This window comes from Scyliorhinus canicula, chromosome 2, assembly GCF_902713615.1.
Source record: "Scyliorhinus canicula chromosome 2, sScyCan1.1, whole genome shotgun sequence".
Taxonomy (NCBI): domain Eukaryota; kingdom Metazoa; phylum Chordata; class Chondrichthyes; order Carcharhiniformes; family Scyliorhinidae; genus Scyliorhinus; species Scyliorhinus canicula.
In genome coordinates, this window is record NC_052147.1 from 220,115,470 (window position 1) to 220,142,061 (window position 26,592).

Sequence of the window (26,592 nt, forward strand, 5' to 3'; positions counted from 1 at the left end):
ATTCCGTCTGCTCTCTTGACTACCTTGTCCACTTGTGTTGCCACTTTCAAAGATCTGTGGACCTGCACGCCCAGACCTCTCTGACTTTCTATATTAATAAGAGTTTTGCCATTTACGGTATATTTCCCCTCTATGTTAGAACTACCAAAATGCATTACCTCACATTTGTCTGGATTAAACTCCATTTGCCATTTCTCTGCCTAAGTCTCCAACCTATCTATGTCCTGCTGTATCCTCTGACAATCCTCAACATTATCTACCACTCCACCAACCTTGGTGTCATCCACAAACTTACTAATCAGACCAGCTACATCTTCCTCCAAATCATTTATGTACACTACAAACAACAGAGGCCCCAACACAGATCCCTGTGGAACACCACTAGTCACAACCTTCCATTCAGAAAAACACCCTTCTACTGCTACCCTTTGCGTTCTGTGACCTAGCCCGTTCTGTATCCATCTTACCACCTCACCTCTGATCCTGTGTGACTTTACTTTTGTACCAGTCTGCCATGAGGCACCTTGTCAAAGGGTTTACTGAAGTCCACGTGAACAATATCGACCGCCATCCCCTCATCAATTATCTTTGTCACCTTCTCAAAAATCTCGATCAACTTAGTGAGACACGACTTCCCCTTCACAAAACCATGCTGTCTTTCGCTAATGAGTCCATTCTATCCCTGAGATTTTTCTCCAATAATTTCCCTTCTACTGACGTGAGGCTCACCGGCCTAGAGTTTCTTGGATTATCCCTGCTACCTTTCTAAAACAGCGGTACCACATGAGCTATTGTCCAGTCCTCTGGGATCTCACCTGTAGCTAATGAGGATGCAAAGATGTCAGTCAAGGCCCCAGAAAATTCCTTCCTTGCTTCCCTCAGTATTCTGGGGTAAATCCCATCCGGCCCAGGAGATTTATCTACCTCAATATATTTTAAAAGAGCCAATACCTCCTCATTTTCGATGTCAACATGACCCTACCCAAGAATCATCTTCCACAAAGACCAGAAGTGGGATTCTCCGCTTGCTGACACTGAAATCACAAAACGCAATTGGGCGGAGAATAGCCTCTGACGCCATAATCGCAGTGGGGGCTGGTTTAAAACCAAATCAGGATGCTCCGACACTCCAAAAATGGCATAAGTGCGTTGCTCGCCGTGCAGCGTTTAAGTACAGTAGGCATATCATTAGCGGGCCTGACACTTCTCCGGGGCCTCCGAGATTCACCGCCTCCGATGGGCCGAGTTCCAGACGGCGTCATTCATGCGTGGTCTCAGAAATCGTGGACCTGGCATCGTGGCTGCTGAGCAAGAGAAAGAGGAGGTAGGACATGGAGTGGAGTGACTGCAGGATGCCGACCCGGACATTGGCCGTGCTGAATGGTGGGGGAAGGGGGGGCCTGGCAGGGCCAGGGGAGGGAGGGAAACAGGCTGAGCAGCCAGGGTTCCACCCCCACAGATTGGGGCGGTGCCCCAGCATCGACTGCCATTATGGCGGCCATCTTGATCCGCATCCACTGACCACCCACCCCGGCCCCTGACACCGATCATATGGGTGCAAGATGCCATGTGGCCGCATGAATGGGAGCCGCTTGGACAGGAAGGGGAAGCTGCAGCAGCGGAGCCGACAGCAGCAGAGGAACGGGCTGCAGAGAAACGGCCAGCAGAGGATTGGATCTACAAAGGAACAGAGGGGCAGGTGGTGACCGCACAGACTGGAGGGCCGGCTGCTCAACGGGCCAAGGAGGTGCCAAGGAGGTGCTGCATGAGGCCTCGTGTGAACCTGTGCTGCCTGTCATTTGAGGACCTGCCGGGCTGGGCATGCCGTCGGAGAGTCCGGATGAGCAGACAGACAATGCGGCACATCTGCCAGACCTGGCACACCTGGCACTGTGGGGTTAATGGGGAAGGACACTCGCTCCCGGTGACCGTCAAGGTGATGACCGCTTTGAACTTCTACACGACGGGATCTCACAATCTCGGTGCACACGTGCATCCACGCTGTTACAGAGGCCCGATATGCCAGCGGAGCAATACATCCATTTCCATGTGGACCAAGTCCACCAGGATGCCCGGGCAGCAGGGTTCTCCGCCATCGCCGGAAAACCCAGGTCCAGGGGGCGATTGACAGGATGTATGTCGCCCTATAGGCACCGGCAGATAACAGGCAGCTGTACACAAACCCGAAGGGGTACCCCTCAATGAACGTCCAGGTGGTCTGTGACCATCAGCTGCGCATCATGTGTCTCTGCCCCCGATATCCGGAAAGTATGCATGTTGCCTTCATTCTGGCACACTCGGCGGTCCCTGACATGTTTGAGGGGCACACCCCCCCATGCTGACAGGTTGGCTCCTGGGTGACAGGGGTTACCGCTGCCGCCATGGCTGATGACACCTATCCGGAGGCCACAGACCGATGCAGTGACCCGCTACAACAACACCCATACAGCGACCAGGAGTGTGATCAAGGGGTGCCGCCGCCTCCTGAAGATGCGCTTCAAGTACCTGGACCACTTTGGAGGGGCCCTCCAGTACAAGGCTGAGAGGGTCACCCGCATCGTGGCGGCCTGCTGCATTCTTCACAACACGCGGCAGTGGTGATGTGGTGGAGGAAGAGGATGAGGAGGAAGGGCAGGAGGATGTGGAAGAGGGGGACGATGAGCAGGACATGAAGTCCAAGCAGGCAGGGAAGGCCGCACGATGTGTGCGCAAGGGCCAACGAGCATGTGACGCTCTGATTGCCTCCAGGTTCACCAACTAGGAGGGATGGGGTGGAAGGAAGGGGTGCCGGCCAAGGAGAGGGAGGGAGGGTGGGGAGCATGATCCTCCCCTAATGCGTGCATTGGTTCCCCCCCACCCCAATGCGTGCACTGCTTCCGACCACCCCCCCCCCCCCCCCCCCCCCCCCCCCCGCCCACTCCCCCACCCCCGGCCAGCCAACCCCCATCAGACAGAGCACTGAGGAAGGTTGTAATGGTGGTAACGTGTTTATTGTGAGCAGGTGGTTATTGTGGACCATCTCCATCTGGGACTGCAGCGCATCATGCTGTGACTGTGCTAACACCCTGTGGGTCTGTGCCAAATCAGCCAGTGACTGGCCACCTCCCTCTGGGACTGGGTCACCTCGCCCAGTGTCTGCGCAACACCAGCCAGCCTGGGCAATGCCGCCGACGTTCCCAGCCATAGCCTGCTGTGACTGGGCCATGCTGAGGAGAGCCGCTGAAATGTCTAAGTGGCTCTGGCACATGGCTGCCTGTGAGGCGACAGCCCTGCAGGTCCTGAATGTTCTAGTTGTTCCTGCCTCTCTGATGGCATCTGCACTGTGGCTGGGACTGGATGTTCCAGATGCCCGGGACACGTCTGGACGGGAGCTGGTTTCTGGGGCTGGCCTGCCCTCTGACCGTCCGGCCCCTTGGGTGCTCCTACCTTCACCTGCTGTACTGGATGAGATGTGTGGTGTGCACCAGGTAGTGTCTGCGCAATGCCGGCCAGCGCCTGTGCAATGCAGCCGATGTTCCCAGCCATAGCCTAATGTGCCCATCCGAGGTGATCGCCTCTGGGATGGAGGAGGGTGTCAGAGACAGCTGTGATGGAAAGTCAGTGTCATCCTCCGATCCGAGCTCCGGGGTGTCCTGCGTCTCGGGCAGAGAGCTGGTGTTCGGGCTGTTCTCCCTGTCAATGCTCGACTGTCTGGGGGACACCGGCTACGGCACTGGTTGGGGGCGGGGGACACTGGATGGACCTGCCCATCTCCGGCAGGTCCTGTAAGACGCATGAAGACATGTATTTTTAAAAAAAAATAATTTTTATTCAAATTGTTTTCACATTTTCACAAAAAGAAAACAATAACAGAAAATTCTAAGAACAAAAAAAAACAGAACCCCCACCCCGCCGTAAATACAAAAGAGAAACAATAAATTAACGCCCGTCATTAGCAAAAAACAGATATTCAACCCAACACAAAAACAAAGAGACAACCCACCCCCCCGGGTTTCTGCTGCTGCTGACCTTTTGTTTTTACCGTTCTGCCAGGAGATCTAGGAATGGTTGCCATCTCCTGAAAAACACCTGCACTGACCCCCTTAGGGCAAATTTCACCCTCTCCAATTTAATAAACCCTGCCATATCGTTCACCCAGGCCTCCACGCTTGGGGGCCTCGCATCCTTCCACTGAAGAAGAATCCTCCGCCGGGCTACTAGGGACGCAAAGGCCAGAACACCGGCCTCTTTCGCCTCCTGCACTCCCGGCTCCACTGCAACCCCAAATTTTGCGAGTCCCCAGCCTGGATTGACCCTGGATCCTACCACCCTCGGTACTGTCCTTGCTGCACCCTTCCAAAATTCCCCCAGCGCTGGGCATGCCCAGAACATGTGGACATGGTTTGCTGGGCTCCCTAAGCACCTAATACACCTGTGCTCGGTCCCACAAAACCGGCTCATTCTTGTCCCAGTCATATGAGCCCTATGCAGTACCTTAAACTGTATGAGGCTAAGCCTCGCACACGAAGAGGAGGAGTTCACCCTTTCTAGGGCATCCACCCACGTCCCCTCCTCAATCTCCTCACCCAGCTCCTCCTCCCATTTATCTTTCAGCTCTTCCACCGAGGCCTCGTCTACCTCCTGCATCACCTGGTACACTTCCGAGATCCTCCCCTCTCCAACCCATACCCCCGAGAGCACCCTGTCCTGGACCCCACGCGGCGGCATCAGGGGGAACCCCGCCACCTGCCGCCTGACAAACGCCCTTACTTGCATGTACCTAAAGGTGTTCCCCGGGGGGTGCCTGCACTTCCCTTCCAGCTCACCCAGGCTCGCAAACTTCCCGTCTATGAACAGGTCCTCCAGTCTCCTGACACCTGCCCTGTGCCAACTCAGGAACCCGCCATCAATTCTCCCCGGAACAAACCGGTGGTTCCCCCGTATCGGGGACCCCATCGAGTCCCCCACCTCCCCCATGTGCCGCCTCCATTGCCCCCAAATCTTGAGGGTAGCTGCCACCACCGGGCTCGTGGTATACCTCGTCGGAGGGAGCGGCACCGTTGCAAGCGCTTCCAGGCTCGTACAAACACTGGATGCCATCTCCATCCTCTTCCATGCCGCCCCCTCCCCGTCCATTACCCACTTACACGCCATCGCTGCGTTGGCAGCTCAATAATACCCACAGAGGTTGGGCAATGCCAGCCCCCTCCATCCCTGCCCCGCTCCAAGAACACCCGTCTCACCCTTGGAGTCCCGTGTTCCCACACAAACCCCGTAATGCTCCTGTTAACCCGCCTGAAAAAGGTCTTCGGGATAAGGATGGGGAGGCACTGGAACAGGAACAGAAACCTCGGGAGCACCGTCATCTTGACTGACTGCACCCTACCCTCCAAAGATAGCGGCAGCATGTTCCACCTCTTAAACTCCTCCTCCATTTGCTCCACCAGCCTTGTGAGGTTTAGCTTATGCAAAGCCCCCCAGCTCCTGGCCACCTGAACCCCCAAGTACCTGAAGCTCCTCTCCGCCATTTTCAGTGGAAGCATCCCAATCGCCCCCCTCCTGGTCCCCCTGGTGTACCACAAACAGCTCGCTTTTCCCAAAGTTAAGCTTATACCCTGAGAAATCCCCAAATTCACGGAGAATCCCCATCACCACCGGCATTCCCCCCACCGGGTCCGCCACATACAACAATAGATCATCCGCATAGAGCGACACTCAGTGCTCCTCCCCAGCCCCGGACCAGCCCCCTCCAATCCCCCGACTCCCTCAGCGCCATAGCCAGGGGTTCAATTGCCAGCGCAAAAAGTAGGGGGGGACAGGGGACACCCCTGCCTCGTCTCTCGGTATAGTCGAAAATACTCCGACCTCCTCTTATTCGTGGCCACACTCGCCATCGGGACCTCATACAACAGCCTCACCCAACTGACAAACCCCTCCCCAAACCCGAAACTTTCCAGCACCTCCCACAAGTACCCCCACTCGACCCTATCAAAGGCCTTCTCCGCATCTAGCGCCACCACTATCTCCGCCTCCCCTTCCACCGCCGGCATCATAATAACGTTCAAGAGCCTCCATATATTAGTGTTCAGCTGCCTCCCCTTCACAAACCCCGTTTGATCCTCGTGGATAACCTGCGGCACACAATCTTCTATCCTCGTGGCTAAGATCTTTGCGACAACTTGGCGTCCACATTCAGGAGTGAGATCGGCCTGTATGACCCACACTGCAGGGGATCCTTGTCTCGCTTAAGGATCAAGGAGATCAGTGCCCGAGACATCGTCGGGGCAAAGCCCACCCCTCCCTCACCTCGTTGAAGGTCCTAACCAACAGGAACCCATCCGTCCCCGGCGCCTTCCCCGACTGCATGTTCCCTATCCCTTTAACCAGCTCCTCAAGCTCAACTGGCACCCCCAGATCCACCACCCATCCCTCCTCCACCCTCGGGAATCTCAGCCGGTCCAAAAAGCGCCCCATCCCCCCTTTCTCCGCCGGAGGTTCGGACCGATATAGTCTCTCATAAAAGTCTCTGAAGACCCCATTAATGTCTACCCCCCCTCCGCACCACATTTCCTAGCCGCATCCCGCTTATGGAGCTGGTGTGCCAGCATCCTACTCGCCTTCTCCCCATACTCGTACACCGCACCCTGAGCCTTTCTCCAATGAGCCTCTGCCTTTCTGGTGGTCAACAAGTCGAACTCAGCATGAAGGCTGCGCCGCTCCCTCAGCAATCCCTCCTCCGGGGCCTCCGCGCACCTCCTGTCCACCCTCACCATCTCCCCCACCAATCTCTCCCTTTCTCTCTGCTCCCCTCTCTCCCTGTGGGCCCGAATGGAGATCAACTCCCCCCAAACCACCGCCTTCAACACCTCCCAGACCGTCCCCACTCGTACCTCCCCATTATCGTTGGCCTCCAGGTACCTCTCGATGCATCCTTGAACCCGCCCCCTCACATCCTCGTACGCCAGCAGCCCCACCTCCAAGCGCCACAACGGGCGCTGGTCCCTCTCCTCCCCCAACTCGAGGTCCACCCAATGCGGGGCATGGTCAGAAATGGCTATCGCCGAGTACTCAGCGTCTACTACCCCCGCAAGGTTTAGCTCACTCAGCTAAATCACTGGCTTTAAAAGCAGACCAAGCAGGCCAGCAGCACGGTTCGATTCCCGTACCAGCCTCCCCGGACAGGCGCCGGAATGTGGCGACTAGGGGCTTTTCACAGTAACTTCATTGAAGCCTACTCGTGACAATAAGCGATTTTCATTTCATTTTCATTCATTTAATTTCATCAGCGCCCTACTCAAAATAAAGAAGTCGATCCGGGAGTAGGCCTTATGCACATGGGAGAAGTATGAAAATTCCCTGGCCCTCGGCCTCGCGAACCTCCAAGGATCCACCCCTCCCATCTGGTCCATAAACCCCCTCAGCACCTTAGCTGCCGCAGGCCTCCTACCCGTCCTGGAACTGGATCGATCCAGTGGCGGATCCAGCACCGTGTTGAAATCCCCCCCCATTATCAGGCCCCCCACCTCCAAATCTGGAATCCGGCCCAACATGCGCCACATGAAACCTGCATCATCCCAATTCGGGGCATATACATTGACCAGCACCACCCGCTCCCCTTGCAGCTTGCCGCTCACCATCACGTACCTCCCGCCACTGTCTGCCACCACACTCGACGCCTCAAACGACACCCACTTCCCCACCAGGATCGCCACCCCCCCGGTTTTTTGCATCCAGCCCCGAATGAAACACTTGGCCCACCCACCCCTTCCTCAACTTGACCTGATCCGCCACCTTCAGGTGCGTCTTCTGAAGCATAGCCACGTCTGCCTTCAGCCCCCTCAGGTGCGCGAACACGTGGGAGCATGAAGACATGTGTGATTAGCCAGTGGGGGCGACGGGTCTCAACACACGTCATGGGCAACTGCAACTCGGCAGGGTCTCAATTGCTCGTCCGTGACCGCACTCCACCCCGGTGACATCCCTTTCCTCTGGGCCACCAGCCATGGTCAGGGCCCTCAGCTCGAGCATGGTGAGGGGCCGCAGTTCTGCTGGTCCCCCTCTGGTCGTCTCCCGCTCCTGGCGGTTGTGCGCAGCCTTCTCCTGGGGCAGGGGGGTGACACATACAACAACATCGGTCGACAGTCCGAATCATGCAGCCCAGTGGTTGGGGAAATGGTGACCTCAGTGGCCACGCACCCGGCCATGGCGGATTGCATGGGTGCTGGCATGTGGTGCAGGGTGGGGATTCGGCCGTCCGACCGGGGGGGGGGGGGGACGGTCCGGGTTACGGGTGTGTCAGTGGGGGTGGGTGTTAGTGCCAGGGGCACAGAGCAGCCAACTCACCCCGGCCACCCTGAGGATGTCGTGGAATTTCTTGCAGCACTGCATGCCACGTTGCCCACGGAGCTGGCTGCCTCTGCCACCTGCACCGAGGCACAGCGAACAGCGATGCCTCGCAGCCTTCCTGCCGGGCCGGAGTATAAGGTCTTCCTTCTCTCCTCCACGGTGCCCAGGAGGGTGTCAAGCACAGCGTCCCTGAACCGTGGCGCCGCTCTCCTTCCAACTGCTCTCCTTCCAGCCATGGAGAATTCAGCTCCTTTACTTTAGTGAACACTGATGCAAATACTGAGAGGGTTGTGGAGGCACGTACCCTTGCAACAGTTAAGAAGTATCTGGACAAGCACTTTAAATCGGCACGGCATAGTAGGTTATGGACCAAGTGCTGGTAAATGGGACTAGTACAAATTAGTATTTGATGGTCGGCATAGACATGGTGGGCCGAAGGGCCTGTTTCTGTGCTGTCTGACTCTATGACATCAGTAAAATGGTATTTGCGTACAAACCAGCTGACCTCTGCAGTGTGAATTGTTCTATGTTTGATGATGTGAGTCAGTTTATGATTGATGCACACTGTAGTTAATCAATTAAACCTGGATGTGGACTCAGAGAAAAGTAAACAATCTGTAGAGGTTGCTGGATGCAAAGAGCTGCAAGTATGGAGCAGACATTTTAAAGTACTGTTGATAAATTCCTGTTACACACTTAGAAACCGATGTAATTTCTGCAATGCTCTGAGATTATAAATAATCAACACCCTCGGATAAGATTATTCTTGATCACCTGCAATTGAATATAGTGAATCAGAGCATTCCGGAATTGCAATGCATGGAAACATAAGAACTGGCATAGGTCAATTAAAACATGGCTGATTCCTTCCTCAACACCATTCACCCGTCCTTGTACCATATCCATAAATATCCTCATCAAAGATCTCTTAATTCTAGTTTTAAAAATTTCAAATGACTTAGCCTTCACAGTTTTCTAGCAAGTCTCACAGTTCCAAGGTTATTTGTTTAATGGCCTAGCTCCAATTTTAAGATTACGCTTTCTTGTTCTGAATTCCACGTATTGGAGGGAAATAAAGAAAATGGCTTATACAACAATTTATTAGGGCAGATAGTGGTTTCTGAAGGGATCTTTATAAGGGGTTAAATGATTACATCAAAAGGGAATCTATGTAACTTACTAAAGGGACTTTTAGAGGGATATATATATAGTTGTATTAGGAAACGTTAAGTAAAATTCCACAACCAGCTGGTATCAATGGTTTGAATGTCTGGTGACCTCTGTATTGCCTTAAAGCTGGCAGTGCAAGGCCAAGTCTGGTAGCAACAAGAGATTAGGAGGAGCCTCTCAGAATTATGAAAAATAGATAATTTGTGAAACAACAGACACCCTGCCTCATGAAAATCTACAATTGTTTAATGTGAACCTAAATAGGCAGTGTTGGAATTTAAACAATATACCAGCTACATGACTTTCACTGTATAAAAATCTCAAAGTTTTTCAGCTGGGTAGGTCCGGCTTCAGAGACACTATCCCAACGCGTCGGCAAAATAAACAATCGTTCTGTACCTGAGTCTCCTGAAATTATTTCGTATAATAATCTGCTCGACAACACACACAAAGCAAAAAGTCCTTAAACTGGTATTATCTTGGTGAATTTTGGCTAACAGGGTTAAGGAAAATCCCAAAGCCTTTTATTCGTATATAAGGAGCAAGAGGGTAACTAGAGAAAGGATTGGCCTACTCAAAGACAAAAGAGGGAATTTATGCGTGGAGTCAGAGGAAATGAGTGAGCTTCTTAATGAGTACTTTGCATCGGTATTCACCAAGGAGAGGGACATGATGGATGTTGAGGCTAGGGATGGATGTTTAAATACTCTAGGTCATGCCGGCATAAGGAAGGGGGAGGTTTTTGGTATTCTAAAAGGCATTAAGGTGGGCAGGTCCCCAGGACGGGATGGGATCTATCCCAGGTTGCTGAGGGAAGCGAGGGACGAAATAGCTGGGGCCTTAACAGATATCTTTGCAGCATCCTTGAGCACGGGTGAGGTCCCGGAGGACTGGAGAATTGCTAATGTTGTCCCTTTGTTTAAGATATTCTAGGGAATTATAGACCTGTGAGCTTGATGTCAGTGGTAGGCAAACTGTTGGAGAAGATACTGAGGGATAGGATCTATTTACATTTGGAAGTGATAGGCAGCATGGTTTTGTGCAGGGAAGGTCATGTCTTACAAACCTAATAGAATTCTTTGAGGAAGTGACAAAGTTAATTGATGAGGGAAGGGCTGTAGATGTCATATACATGGACTTCAGTAAAGCATTTGATAAAGTTTCCCATGGCAGGTTGATGGAAAAAGTGAAGTCGTATGGGGTTCAGGGTGTACTAGCTAGATGGATAAAGAACTGGCTGGGCAACAGGAAACAGAGAGTAGTGGTGGAAGGGAGTGTCTCAAAATGGAGAAAGGTGACTAGTGGTGTTCCACAGGGATCCGTGCTCGGACCACTGTTGTTTGTGATATACATAAATGATCTGGACGAAGGTATAAGTGGTCTGATGAGCAAGTTTGCAGATGATACTAAGATTGGTGGAGTTGCAGATAGCGAGGCGGACTGTCAGAGAATATGGTAAAATATAGATAGACTGGAGAGTTGGGCAGAGAAATGGCAGATGGAGTTCAATCCAGGCAAATGCGAGGTGATGCATTTTGGTAGATCTAACTCAAGAGCAGACTATATGGTCAATGGAAGAGTCCTGGGGAAAATTGATGTCCAGAGAGATCTGGGAGTTCAGGTCCATTGTACCCTGAAGGTGGCAACGTAGGTTGATAGAGTGGTCAAGAAGGCATACAGCATGCTTGCCTTCATCGGACGGGGTATTGAGTACAAGAGTCAGCAGGTCATGTTACAGTTGTATCGGACTTTGGTTAGGCCACATTTGGAATACTGCGTGCAGTTCTGGTCGCCACATTACCAGAAGGATGTGGATGCTTTAGAGAGGGTGCAGAGGAGGTTCACCAGGATGTTACCTGGTATGGAGGGTGCTAGCTATGAAGAAAGGTTGAGTAGATTAGGATTGTTTTCGTTGGAAAGACGGAGGTTGAGGGGAGACCTGATTGAGGTCTACAAAATTATGAGAGGTATGGACAGGGTGGATAGCAACAAGCTTTTTCCAAGAGTGGAGGTGTCAATTACAAGGGGTCACGATTTCAAGGTCAGAGGGGGAAAGTTTAAGGGAGATGTGCGTGGAAAGTTTTTTACGCAGAGGGTGGTGGGTGCTTGGAATGCTTTGCCAGCGGAGCTGGTAGAAGTGGGTACGATAGCATCATTTAGGATGCATCTGGACAGATATATGAATGGGTGGGGAACAGAGAGAAGTATTTTCTTTGTTCTTTGTTGTTCTGAATCTGTACTGTTAACCCTCCGAGGCCAAAATATTTTTCCTAATGTCGGTGCCCAAAATTAAACACAGCACTCCAGATGGAATTTGTTATAACCCTCAGGTAGGTCACAAGATCAGGACCATCAGATTCCAGGTGACCTCTGAATATGAGTTCCCCCGAGGTTTCCCCCTTGACTGAGAGCTCAGCTCTCTGGTATAAAAACCCTGGCTTGGGAGCAGTCAGGAGGAGGCCTTTAGAGGGTTGAAGAGTGTAATATTGTGAATAAATAGAATCTTTATTTTCTATCTGACTGCTGCTTTAGCGGATTCTACAGAATCTGGCCAAGGCTCTGTAAAACTGAAGCACCACTTCCTTACTCTGAATTCTAAACCCCTCGAAATAAAGGCCAACATTCCATTCACTTTTTGAATTATATTTTGTCCCTGAGATAATGGCTTGGTTCATTTGCGTGCATAATCACTTAAATCTCTTTGTCCCCATAGTTCCTAGTCTCCCACCGCTAAGAAAATATTTTTGTTCTTCTCAGATCCAAAATGGATGACCTTATACTTGCCAATGTTAAACTCTGACTAGCAAAGTTTTGCCCACTTACTTTTTCTGTCTACTTCGCTTTGTAATTTTTTCGGTAAAAACTGTTCAATGATTTGTTACTGAATTTCAAATGGCATGAAGCTTAAAGTAGAAAAAGTTAAATTTGGTTGTGTCATACCTGCTGCAGTATCTGGATGGAATTAAATTCATCTTGCTGGTCGATTTGCTTTAAGCGACAATGCTGCATTTCAATCAGTCTTTGTTTCAAGTCTTTCCTCAATTGCAAGATTGGCTCTACAGTAGCTGTTTTAAAAGCTTCCTGGTCTTCCCGCAACATTGCACCTTAAGTTAAAGAAAAATTCCCAATGGATATTATATTTTTAAAAAAAGGTAGAGTTCATAGAATTGCAGTTTACATCGGAAAAGTAAATGAAATACATTAAATTATTTTGTGTCTTAAATTCTTTAAGTTATATTGTACCATTCTCATATGAAATCATGAACAAAACACATATACAAGGAACTATTCAACTATGATTGAAATTATTTTGCAAAACAGATGATGGACTGATATGTAGTTTTCAGACGTTTTTTATTCTTTCATGGAATGTGGACATTGTTGAAATTTGTTTGGTCCAATCTTGAAGAGCTCAGTTTAACATGGGTTTTCAAAAGTATAGACTCAGCTGACATCTTGCCCTTCAACACTTGCAGTTCAGCTTTGATGTGAACATTTTTCTGTAACACAGTTACCTTTGGCTGGTGCATTTCATTGCACTCATATGGTCAGCAACCACTTTGTGGATTACTTGAATATTGTCCTCTCGCTGGGGTCTTCCGTCTCCCTATGGGGTCTTTTGTTTCCTTCTCTCTGGGGTATTTTCTGCCCTTTCTCTGTTGGCATGTTCAGGATTATCAACCTAGCTTTAGATTTATTCCAGCTGGGATGAGTGGTCATTGCGTCCCATCTACTATCTGGAACTCGATCTTCCTTTTTGCCATTTCATTGGACTGTCAGACTAATTTGTCCTCTCGGTATGTGTACTGTGCCATCATAGAGCCTTGATCTTACTTTTGAGTGCTTAATTTTCACATTGCCATGTTGAACCACTTCATGCAGCTCTATGAAGTTAGTTATTGGGGTTGCATGACGCACCAGCAACTATTTGACACTTCTTGTTCACATGATACTTTCCCTGTGCGGTCCTCATTGCAACAGTCATAAACCATTTGTCGCCTAAGGACTTGACTGAACCAATCTGTTCTATCATGTGTAGCTCTTCTTCACACTCACTTGCTGAAATCTCTCCAGTGGCCATCTGTATGAGCTTGTCTTTTTTTCTGACCAAGCACTTGCATGCAAAATGATTTTGCTTCTTTCAGTTAAAACAATTCTTTCCCCATACGAGGCAGTCCTTCCACCACAGTAAATGCATCCTGCCCTTTGTCTATGATTGCTCAGTTTTTTGGCTCAGAATGCCCCTCAGCATAATGTATCTCCTGCTCTGCTCTGCCATATATATTCTCCAACTGTTGTTTCACAACTTCTACATTTCAACACGTCTGTTGCTTTCTTTAGCCGACGTTGGGGACGTCCAGAACTAGGGGTCATGGCCTAAGAATAAGGGGTAAGCCATTCAGGACTGAGATGAGGAAGAACTTCTTCTCTCAGAGAATTGTGAACTTGTGGAATTCTCTAACACAGAAAGCTGTTGAGGCCAGTTCGTTGGATATATTCAAGAGGGAGCTGGATGTGGCCCTTACGGTTAAAGGGATCAAGAGGTATGGAGAGAAAGTGGGAGTGGGATATTGAATTTACATGATCAACCATGCATCTATTTTGTTTCTATGTTTCTATCAGTTCCGATCTTTCAGTAGACTTGCTCTCATGCCTAGAAATAATCTATCTTTAATCAGGTCATCTTTTAGTTGTCCAAATTCACATGATTCTGCTAACTGCCGGGACATACCATTCAATGGTCTCATTTTCACTTTGAACTCTAGTGTTGAACATATAACTTCACATGAAAAGAGTCCAGTAAGTCAATATCCAATTAATGTATTTTTGATGGCCTTGTCTGGCAGAATTCATTGACTTGGTCCTGGCAACCCAGTTGCAGGTTGATGATGCAGCAAAGTATTGTTGTATTCTGGGAATTAGTTCACTCTGTAGTTGAAATACAGAACTCTTTATGGGAACCCGACTTTGGGAGAGATAGAGGCCGGAGGCAGGCAACTTCATCTGTAGTCCAGATTTCTCCTCTGTCAAAACTCAACTGAAGATGGAATTCAAAGCTGTATGATAAAGCAATTCAAACAGCTCAAGTCTCGATCTTGTGACAGGGTGGTTTTGGGCCAAGCCAATCAGCTAACAAAGCACTTTAAGGAGCCTCATTAAAATCCATTGTATTTTGAGTGGGTAAATGTGGAACATTAGCACAATGTTGGAGATGAGAAATCCCAATAGCTCTTCCTTTGTCCAGAGCTGGTTAGTACAGACATTTACTAGTCCATTGTGCTGGCTTGGTTTAGCTGGAATATTCATACAAGTCACATTCCAGGAGGTTGATGAGTTAACCTTTGTCCAGTGGAATGACTTAAAACCTTCCAGAACTACCTGTTGTTACCAGCTGCAGTCATTTTATCAGCCCAGCAATTGTCCATTTTAATAAAAAAACTCAAACAAGAGTATATGGAAGAGAAACTAATTTTTAAGCTTTTTTTTCTCTTTGTGCCTTTTGACATGACACTCCCAAAACTTAACACTTCACACTTCTCTGCATTAAATTTCATCTACCATATGTTTGCCCATTCCATTAGCCTGATTATGTCGTCTTGATGTCTATTATCATCTACCTCATAGTTCACAATATTCCAAGTTTTGAGTCATCTACATTTTAAAATACTATCCTGCACACCCAAGTTGAGATCATTAAAATAAATCAAGAAAGGCTATTACTGACCCCTGGGGAACTCCACTGTGTACCATCCTCCAATCTGAAAGAAAACGTTCCCCATTACTTTCTATTTCCTATCATTTAGACAACTTCATCACTGCGGCCACTGTTCCATTTGCTCCATGAGTTTCAACTTTGCTGTAATTGGCACCCCATTTTCAATATCAACTACATTAGCTTCATTAACACTCTTGAATTTTTCAATGAAGTGACAATTGATTTAGTTAAACACAATTTTCTCTTGACAAATCCATGCTGGCTTTCCTTAATTAATTTGGTGCTGGATTATTGTTTTAAAAGCTTTCCCACCATCAAAGATAAATTGACTTGTTATACTCCGCTAATCCAGTCCCATCACCAGTCCACGATATGCCAAGGTCAAAGCATCACCCACCGCCCAGTGGGGCATGCCAGTTTCTTCTGAGTCTTCCTCGTCATCGGTGTTTTTAACTTCTTCTTTGTCTGCTCCTCGTCTTCATCGTCCTCATTATTCCCCATGGGCGTCTTTGGACTTTGAGGGGGGGGGGAGTGTTGTAATAACTTGCACAGGTCACACGGGGCTGGGTTGATTGTTTTCCCCATGTGGCTCGAGGAGTTTAGCTCCCCCGGTAACTCTGGGGCTATTACCGTGTGTATATGAGGTTGGCCAGATAGGAACCAACCGACAGAGAGAGAGGCGATGTCTAACTGGGCCCCATTGTAAATAGTATATGTTATAAATAAACATCTTCGCTTCGGGGGCCTTGGAGATTGGGCCTTGGAAATGGCGTCCCGATCTCTTGCTACACTGGGGAGTTCCGGCGAGCAGAGCTCCCCACTGTACAAACAGAGCTATGTGCAGCCTTGGCCGCGCGTTCCCCGCTCAGGCCCCTTATACAATACGAGTTGCATTGAACAGCCATGTGTTTCTCGTCACTGCAGGCACCGGGAAACATGCAGCTAAACACACTCGCTATGGGACTTTGTTCCCTTCTGGTTAAATCAAGCCCTTCGAATTTATTTTAGCACTGGGGAGCTGAACTCAGAGATCGGGTTGCCATTTTGAAAGGGTGCTCCAATCTTTAAGTGAGGTTGTGGATCCCTCACTCTCCCCACCATGGGCAATGTCAGCCCCCCCAACACATACATGGGCACTACCACACACACCCTCATGTGAGGACAACTTGCTATGGATCCCTGGTCCCCCCCACCTCTTCAGGCCTCTTCCCGGCCCCTTAGAGATCCCCCTCCTCCAGGACACCCACCGTCAACCCCCAACTTTCCAGAGGCCCCTACATACCTGCCCTGCACCCCCCCATCTTCAAACCCACACCTCCACCCTTCTTTCATGGGCATGCCCCCCCAGCGCCCTGACCCTTGACGGTGCCACCCTAGAACCCGGGCACTTTTTCACTATCAGCCTAACACCCTGGAAGTGCTCCTGCTACATTGCCAGTGCCACCCAGGCACCTTGGCATTGCCAGGCAGTAGTGCCAAGGAGCCAGCTGGCTGTGCTAAGGTGACCGTATTCCTGTAGGGAAGGCCAGTGAGCTACCCTGCACTGTCCCTGACAAGCCAGGGGCCTCTGATGGCCCTAGAGACCCCCTGGGTGCCATTCCACCTGGTCTACATTTGTGAGGACCAGTACTGAATGGTGCCGGGCCGCAGCCTCGTTGAGGAGGCTGGTAGATCCTGGGAGGCGGATAGATATCGGATGAACTCACTGGAGGTTTAAACCCTACTTAGGCACGTGCCTTTTGGTCACGCCCCTTTTGGATGGGATTCCAATTCTGACCTGGGTACATCCCGTGAGGCGTGAAGGCTGTCAGGAAACCCACAGGAGACCTTTCCTAGGATCTACTGGCCACGTTGCGCTTGAGCGAAAGTGAGAGTGCAACACGGTGAGTAGAGCGCTTCCCATGTTTTAATAAGAGCATTCTGAAATTTTAGTAAACAATATGGCTGCGTGGGTCTCAGCCCCACAATCCAAAGATGTGCATGTTCGTTGCATTGGCCACGCTAAATTGTCCCTTAATTGGAAAAAAAAATTGGATACTCTAAAGTGAGCAGCGTATGAATTACACGTACCATATTCTTTCATTTCAAAATAGAATACATTTTCAGTGCTTCTATCTTCAAGTAATTTCTGAAGCTGTGATTCTATCTTTTGCCTTTAAAAAGAAAAATCACTAAATTATATAGTCATATGGCTGTATTACTTGCAATAGTATTCATTCATTTTATCATGCATAATACTGTCATACAATACTCATTTATGGTATCTTCAGTGTCAGTTGTTGTCACCCGCACAGGCCTAATGGGGTAGGGATGATCCACTACTCCACGTAGCTTGGGGAATATGAGCTCCCCGATAAGAGGATGGGGGACCCTTAACAAGGTTCATGTGTCATTGTATAAATAGAGTCAGCCAGTCAGGCACTGGCTCGGGAAGACCCAATAGGGACGTACTGGAGCTGAACACAATAGATAACGTGTTAAATAGAGTCATTTTTATTTTTCTCTACAACCCGGTGTGGACATCGTTTTTCCTTACAAAACAGTAAAGGTTGCTTAATAGTAAGCAGGGCCAGGATCCTGGCTGATGTTGCACTCTGTAACTCAGGAGTGTTGAGGGCTATCATAGCATTAGATTTTGTTCTATTTTTATATTGATATTGAAAAAATGTTTTTGAGGTTGTTTCTCTCTCTACTTCCCTCATGACTGATAAATATAGGGCGGGATTCTCCATCCAGCAAAGCTGGAATCACAAAATATGATTGGGCGAGAATCGGGCATGAGCCGAAAATCATGGCCGACGCTAGGCACCTGACAGAATGCCATGCTCCGGTGCCTCAGCAGTGACATCAATGCATTCTACTCCTCAAGTACAGTAAACACCATTGGCATATCATTAGCCGTCCCAACCTGGTATTCTCTGAGGCCGGATGGAATCCATGGAGCGCATTGCTGGCATGGGTAGGGCCAGCCACCGGCACCCGTGCCAGCAGAGACGGATTCCGGGGCCAGAGGTGCATTGACGGGGACAGGCATGCAGTGCGGAGGGCAGAGAGCAAGAGGGAATGGCCAGAGGTAGTTGTGGTGATGAAAGAGAGGGGGTGGAGAAGACAAACATGCGGGGGCAGGGGCTGCAGTGCAGGCCAAGGCCACTGTGTAGCCCATAGGACCTGGTTGGGCACAGGGGTTCACACCATGCTAACATGTATGCCTTTCATCCCCTGCAGACAATGGACTTGCAGGAATGGTGACCTTCAACTTGGGGGATGCTCTGAGGTTGTACAAGCAGCACCTGCTCGGGGAGGACCCTGCAGCAGCAGAGGCTGCCCCAGAGGGACAGGAGCCAGCCGGTAAGGATGGAGAACCAGCCGCCCAACAGGCCGCGGATGAGGTAGAAAGGAGGGGCCGCAAGGCCTCGAGTGTACTGGCAGCGCCTACCATTCGAGGACCTGCTGGACCAGACGTGTCGTCAAAGGCTCCAATTGAAAATGGGACCGTGCAACATATCTGCAGGATCATGGATCCGTGCCATCATGGAGGCCCTATATGCCCAGTCGGCACAATATATCAAATTAAATATGGACCGAGCCCACCAGGATGACCAGCGAATGAGGGACTGGTCTTCACAAACCAAAAGGGCTTCCATTCGATGAATGTGCAGCTGGTGTGTGATCATGAACTGCGTATCATGCATGTCTGTGCCCAATACCTAGGCAGTGTGCACGACGCCTTCATCCTGGCACAATCAACGGTTCCTGACACCTTTAAGGGGCACCACCGAGTGAGGGGTTGGCTCCTGGGCAACAGGGGTTATCCGCTGCGGTCGTGGCTGATGACCCCTATGTGGAAGCCACAGACCAACGCGGAGGCTCGCTACAATGATGGCCATGCCGCGACCAGGGTAGTGATCCCGGTGCATCGGAATCCTGAAGATGCTGTCAAATGCCTAGACCACTTTGGAGGGGCCCTCCAGGATAGCGCTAGGAGAGTCTCCCACATCGTGCTTGCCTGCTGCGTGCTCCAAAACATCGCACAGCAGAGAGGCGACATGCTGGAGGAAGAGAATGGACACCAGGCCTCGTCCGACGAGGATGTGGAGAAGGGTCAGGATGGGCAGGACATGGGGCCTGGGCAGACACAGGAGATAGGATAACATTTGTGCCAGGGTCGCCAAGCACAGGACACTCTAATCGCCTCCAGGCTCACTGACTAGGGGGTCTGGCTGATGACACAAACATCCCAGCCCACCCCACACATCCCCCCCCCCCCCCCCCCCCCACCCTGTGGGCCGAGCACCCCTTCCCATGACCATTCTCCCTGCACCACCCCACCTGATACCCATCCCACCCTGCAATCCTCTCCGTGATTCCTACCTGCCTCCCTATGGTGCTCGGGCCCTGGGTTGGCAGTAACAGCAGGTCTGGTCCATGGGATGGAGGATGATGATGACCCAATCTACGGTGAGCTCTGGTGCTCTCCATTGTTTGACAATGTCTGACTCCATCCCATGCTAGCACTGTCCACCATCCACCGGAGTGGTCCCTGCATGCGAGTTGGCCAATCCACCACGCGGTCCCATCAAACCCTTGGGTGACGAAGGTGGGGACAGGTGCGGGGAGAGAAGGGGGGAGAGTAGAGAGGGTGGGGAGAGGCACCAGGGCGACATACAGCGTCCGACCTGGGGGCCCGAGCCTGCGCCCACCTCCAATGTCTGCCCATCTCCACCCCCTCTCCCCCAGCACTCCCTCTGCAGCCAGCCCAGCCCTTGCATCTTTCTGAAAGAATACTGAGGCAGGTTGGAACTTTTGTGCACTGGTGTTTACTTTGAACACAACAGGTAAACATCTCTATAACGGTTTGTGCTCCAGACCCGAACACTATCGTGTCTACACCGACCCACTTAAGCTCTCACTGCCACCCTATCCCCGTAACCCAATAACCCCTTCTACCCGTTTTGGTCACTAAGGGCAATTTATCATGGCCAATCCACCTAACCTGCACATCTTTGTACTGTCGGAGGAAACCGGAGCACCTGGAGGAAACCACGCAGACACGGGGAGAACATGCAGACTCCGCACAGACATGACGCAGCGGGGAATCGAACCTGGGACCCTGGCGCTGTGAAGCCACAGTGATATCCACTTGTGCTACCGTGCTGCCCTCATGAAATCCCTAGCTCTCTGCATCTCCATAATCAATGGCACTACCCTTTCCAGAACCCAAGAACTGTCTGGACGGCTAGCCCCTGGTGTCGGGCCGTACTACGACCCTCCGCCCCCTCGGGGGTTCCTACCTCCACCTGATTCAGCAGGGGCATGGGAAACTGGATTGTAGTTTTGGGGTACAGGAGATTGAGAGTAGAGAGGTCAGGAGCACAGATTTGACTTCGCAGGAGGGCGCCAGTGTTCAGGTCGGTGGTTTGAAGTGTGTCTATTTCAATCCCAGGAGTATACGAAATAAGGTTGGGGAACTGGCAGCATGGGTTGGTACCTGGGACTTCAATGTTGTGGCCATTTCAGAGACATGGATAGAGCAGGGACAGGAATGGTTGTTGCAGGTTCAGGGGTTTAGGTGTTTTAGTAAGCTCAGAGAAGGGGGCAAAAGAGGGGGAGGTGTGGCGCTGCTAGTCAAGGACAGTATTACGGTGGCAGAAAGGATGCAAGATGGGGACTCTTCTTCCGAGGTAGTATGGGCTGAGGTTAGAAACAGGAAAGGAGAGGTCACACTGCTGGGAGTTTTCTGTAGGCCACCTAATAGTTCTAGAGATGTAGAGGAAAGGATGGCGAAGATGATTCTGGAAAAGAGCGAAAGTAACAGGGTGCTTGTTATGGGAGACTTTAACTTTCCTAATATTGACTGGAAAATATATAGTTCGAGTACATTGGATGGGTCGTTCTTTGTACAATGTGTGCAGGAGGGTTTTCTGACACAATATGTTGACAGGCCAACAAGAGGTGAGGCCACATTGGATTTGGTTTTGGGTAATGAACCAGGCCAGGTGTTAGATCTGGAGGTAGGTGAACACTTTGGAGACAGTGACCACAATTCGGTGACCTTTACATTAGTGATGGAAAGGGATAAGTATACCCCGCAGGGCAAGAGTTATAGCTGGGGGAAGGGCAATTATGATGCCATTAGACATGACTTAGGATGTGTAGGTTGGAGAAGTAGGCTGCAAGGGTTGGGCACACTGGATATGTGGAGCTTGTTCAAGGAACAGCTATTGCGTGTTCTTGATCAGTACGTATCAGTCAGACAGGGAGGAAAGGGTAGAGCGAGGGAACCGTGGTTTACCAAAGAAGTGGAATCTCTTGTTAAGAGGAAAAAGGAGGCCTATGTGAAGATGAGGCGTGAAGTTTCAGTTGGGGCGCTTGATAGTTACAGGGAAGCGAGGAAGGATCTAAAGAGAGAGCTAAGACGAGCAAGGAGGGGACATGAGAAGTCTTTGGCAGGTAGGATCAAGGAAAACCCAAAAGCTTTCTATAGGTATGTCAGGAATAAAAGAATGACTAGGGTAAGAGTAGGGCCAGTCAAGGACAGTGGTGGGGAGTTGTGTGTGGAGGCTGAGGAGATAAGCGAGATACTAAATGAATACTTTTCGTCAGTATTCACTCAGGAAAAAGATAATATTGTGGAGGAGAATGCTGAGACCCAGGCTATTAGAATAGATGGCATTGAGGTGCGTAGGGAAGAAATGTTGGCAATTCTGGACAAGGTGAAAATAGATAAGTAGATAAGTGCCCGGGGCCTGATGGGATTTATCCTTGGATTCTCTGGGAAGCCAGGGAAGAGATTGCTGAGCCTTTGGCTTTGATTTTTATGTCATCATTGGCTACAGGAATAGTGCCAGAGGACTGGAGGATAGCAAATGTGGTCCCTTTGTTCAAGAAGGGGAGTAGAGATAACCCCGGTAACTATAGGCCGGTGAGCCTAACGTCTGTGGTGGGTAAAGTCTTGGAGAGGATTATAAAAGATACGATTTATAATCATCTAGATAGGAATAATATGATTAGGGATAGTCAGCATGGTTTTGTGAAGGGTAGGTCATGCCTCACAAACCTTATCGAGTTCTTTGAGAAGGTGACTGAACAGGTAGACGAGGGTAGAGCAGTTGATGTGGTGTATATGGATTTCAGTAAAGCGTTTGATAAGGTTCCCCACGGTCGTCTATTGCAGAAAATACGGAGGCTGGGGATTGAGGGTGATTTAGAGATGTGGATCAGAAATTGGCTAGTTGAAAGAAGACAGAGGGTGGTGGTTGATGGCAAATGTTCAGAATGGAGTTCAGTTACGAGTGGCGTACCACAAGGATCTGTTCTGGTGTGAATTGCGCTTTCACGTATCTGATCGTCAGTCCAGAAGTAAAACACTCGAACACGTCAGTAACGAATATTCGTTTATTCACGGCCGGGACAAATCTCTAAGCAGTCGGGTAACCACCTTCGAGAAGTGCCAAAATCCCAGAATAAGGACTGTATTTTTATACATTTTACAGCTTAGGGGTGGTCCCCTTAAATTCCTAGATACACCTATGATTTGGCAAGGATCCAGAACATGTACATATATGGAATTATTCTTCGAGGTCGGGAGGTTATTTTTGACATAATCATTAGCACAAGTCACTATTAATATTATTACAAAGGTTTTTGTATCCCATGGCCATCTGGCTTAACTCATTCCAAAGCCCATTCCTTTTACATTTCAATGTTTATTTGTCTCAACTGGTCAAACGAGCTTAATTGCGCTATCTCTGCAATAAAGTAACGCTTCCCATTCATTCCATTCTTTGACTTTTTGACCTCTCTGCTTTCACAGATGCGGGTCAGAACATTAAATAGTACTAAAGCCACACTCCCCTTTTTCCATCCCATAACCTTCTGACATCTCTGCTTTCACAGATGCCGGTCAGAACACGCTCCCTTTATTTCATCCCTTGACCTGTTGACATCTCTTTCACAGAGCTTTTCAGAACTGTTATATTAACCCTATCAGCGAAGTTCCAAATGAAATCCACTTCTACATTCCCCCCTTTGATCATTCCTTGATCACATAACACTCAGGATACTTTAGATGGAAATGAGAGCGAGGCGGAGGTACTCCTCCTCTACTAGGCTCCGGCAGGATGCCACTTCCTCATATAGGTCAGGGGTAGGTGGAACCAGTTTTTCTTTTTCGTCTAGGGCGGATCTCTGAAGCATCTGTGGTAATGCAGTGGCACCCAAACGGTTGCATAGGCATTTCACACCAGTAGCTATGATACAGAGCAACAAACAGATGGTAAAGAAGATAATGAGCCCATGGAATAGGTAAGTGGCCCAAGAATTGGACCACATCCAGCTCCACCAGTCAGCTTGACCGGCGAGTCGCAAGCGCTGTACTCCATCTCTGATATGGGTTACCAGACGCGTGATATTCTCTGAACTGTCTGGAATATAACCCATTCAGCCGTCTGTTCGATCGAGAAAGGAACAGATATCAAGGGAATGCCTCCATGGGCATGGGTCGGGACCTGTGTACATACCCAGCAAGAGGAGACATCCATTGTCTCAGCATAGACATAGGACATAAACAGAAATGAATTTGCCGTTACATGGTGCGTTGCCCGCTTCCTTCTGGAAGGCGAGTAGGGGTGAGTAGTCCTTGGTGGTAAAATTTGTACCCTGTCCTTATCAATGCACCGGTGGTTCCACCTGCATGTGCGGCGATCGTACATTAGAACCATGTACGTAATCAGGAATCGGCGCTTCTGGTCGTCGGGAGGAACGGTGGTCGGGCAGTTTCTGATAGCGGTGGTGATCCATCGGAGATCTGTCGTTGTTCCACATCGTGGGGTTCCTTCCCGGCACATGGGTGGGTGTCGGCTTCCGTACAGGCATCTCCTTCTTTCGGATGCAGCGAGAGAGAGCAGGGTGGCGAGTATTGTGACGGCGAAGAGGGGCCTCATCCTGGTACTCGTGTTCCTAGGACTTAAAGGAAAAGTTTAGAACATCATGGATACTTAATTAACTTACAATGGTGCATATGTACCCATGCGTTTCGTCCCTCCACTTTTACTGCAGTGGGGGTAGTGAGTAGAACCTGTAGGGGACCATCCCATCGAGGTTCCAAACCTTTACGTGTCCAATTTCGAATTAGGACATAATCCCCAGGGTTGATGGAGACGTCATGAGTAATGGATGGGACTTCTTCCTGGGTGGCACGAACTCGGGAGTGTAATCCTTTCAAAATTCTAGTTAGTGTTAATATATAATTAGCCATCTCGGTAGTCATGTAATGGAATTGAACATTCCGTGGAACACTGCTGTCCCAAGGCGTTCGAAAGGGTCTGCCATATAGTATTTCCACTGGGCTTAGGCGGGTTTTTCCTGCGGGGGTGGCACGTAGCTGGAAGAGTGCTAAAGGCAGGAGTTTGAGCCAAGTGGCCCCAGTGTCTGCTTGTAGTTTAGCGAGTTTAGTCTTTAGAGTCTGATTAGCCCTTTCCACCACTCCAGCGGCTTGTGGTCTGTAGGCACAATGAAACTGTTGCTTTATTCCAAGCAGAGCACAGAATTCCTTATTGATTTGACCTATGAAGTGGGGACCATTGTCAGAGCTCAGCCGGGCTGGAATTCCAAATCGCGGAACAATTTCTCGCATTAACACCTTAACTACTGTCGAGGCCTTGTTATCCGTAGTCGGGTAGGCCTCGATCCATTTGCTAAAAGTGTCCACAATGACTAACACATATTTATAGCATTGACATCTTTCCAACTCAATGTAATCCATTTCTAGGGTCTCAAATGGACCCTCAGGTAAGGGGGTTGTGCCAGGATCACAGGGGACGGCCTTACCGGGGTTGTGCTGTTGACAGATTAGGCACCGACTGCTAATTTGTTGGGCCATTTCTTGCAGTCGTGGGTGCCACCAGCTTTTTAACAATATGTCCCCTGTGGCACGAGCTCCACAGTGAGTTGCAAAGTGTACACATTCGGTCACCCAGGCTGCTAATGCATCGGGCATACATGTTTGTCCTACCGGGGTGACCCACAGCTCATATATACATCCTAAGTTTTTCCACATATTTACAGCAGTTGCAGGAGCGTCCTCCTGCATTTGGATTATGTCAGCAATGGTTGGCATAGGTTTTTCAGAGGGAGACTTTTCCGGGGGGGTTTTAGTCTGCCTCATCATTCTAGGCACCATTAGTTTGCCAGATTTAGAAATTTCTTTTGCCTTCTCGCCCGCTCTCCTGTTGCCCGTTTCCACCAGTCCCGTGCCTTTTGTATGCGCTGCGCATTTTATCACCGCTATCTTGTCTGGGAGCATAAGGGCCTGCAATAACTGTGTTACTAACTGCTGGTGTGAGATGGGTGTACCAGCGGAGGTTAGAAATCCTCTGTTTTTCCATCACCGTCTTGATCGATGATTGCATAGCCAGATTGTCTATCCCCCCTTTCGCCGACGGAAGAACTTCCATCGGTGAAAAAGGAACAATCTGCACTTGGGAGGGGTATATCGGAGAGGTCGTCTCGAACCGAGGAGACTTCCTGCAACAGTTGCAGACAGTCATGAGTTGGGTCGAGCATGTCTGTGGGAGGATGCGTCAAAAAGTCAGCAGGGTTGATAGTGGTGCAGTGGGCAAACTGGATCTTCGGGTTATTAAGGAGAGCAATCTCATTTTTGTTCTGACGAGCCATCGTGAGATGCTGAGTCTGTAGCTGTCCCAAAAAGGGCCGCAACAGAATGGGAACTATAGACAGTGATATCTTGTTGGAGGGTAATATTAGCAGCCGATTGCAGGCTGTTGGAGATAGCTGCAAGAATTTGGGTACAGATAGGATAGCCAAGGGCTACCGGATCGAGTTTAGAGGAATAGTATGCAACCGGGCGACAGCGGTCGCCGTGGCGTTGGGTCAGGACAGCTGTGGCGCAGTCGGCAAGGACTGTGCAATAGAGCTGAAAAGGGCGATCATATAAGGGTCGACCAAGGGCAGGGGCCTGGAGGAGTGCCTCCTTGAGGCGGTTCTGCTAGTGACTGTTTGTGATCAGCGGGCACTAGGACCCTGCGGAGCCATGCAGTGTCAATTTCAACGCAGCAGTTTCGAAACTGCCCAGCACAAATTCTTTATCTGTTTATTCTGAGACCAATGTAGTTCTGAACATACTGAGTTACTCATAATACTGATCACATTCCAGGGGCGGTGGCGGAGGTGGCCGTGGAGGCTGTGGAGGCTGTGGGGGCTGTGGAGGCTGTGGGGGCTGTGGGGGCTTCTGACGTCCCCCGCAACTGAACAGAGGTTCCTCATCCCTATCGTCCCCCTCCTCCCAACCTTGCTTCGCATTGCTGACCGGCGCCGGGGTAGGAGTAGCATTCTTACGTTTCTTATATTCTTTACATTCCCTT

The 26,592-nt window shown here is 49.9% G+C and overlaps 1 protein-coding gene across 8 annotated transcripts in view; it reads right to left on the reverse strand.

The window, feature by feature from the left end:
* LOC119961961 (coiled-coil domain-containing protein 148-like) overlaps positions 1-26,592 on the reverse strand; it is a 226,336-nt gene that overhangs the window by 111,221 nt on the left and 88,523 nt on the right. For all 8 annotated transcript variants that reach the window (XM_038789596.1, XM_038789599.1, XM_038789597.1 and 5 more), the window contains exons 5-6: positions 17,282-17,364; positions 12,436-12,599 (exon numbers count right to left, since the gene is read on the reverse strand). In XM_038789596.1, coding sequence (XP_038645524.1) covers positions 12,436-12,599; positions 17,282-17,364 — 247 coding nt within the window. The remainder of the gene's footprint in view (positions 1-12,435; positions 12,600-17,281; positions 17,365-26,592) is intronic.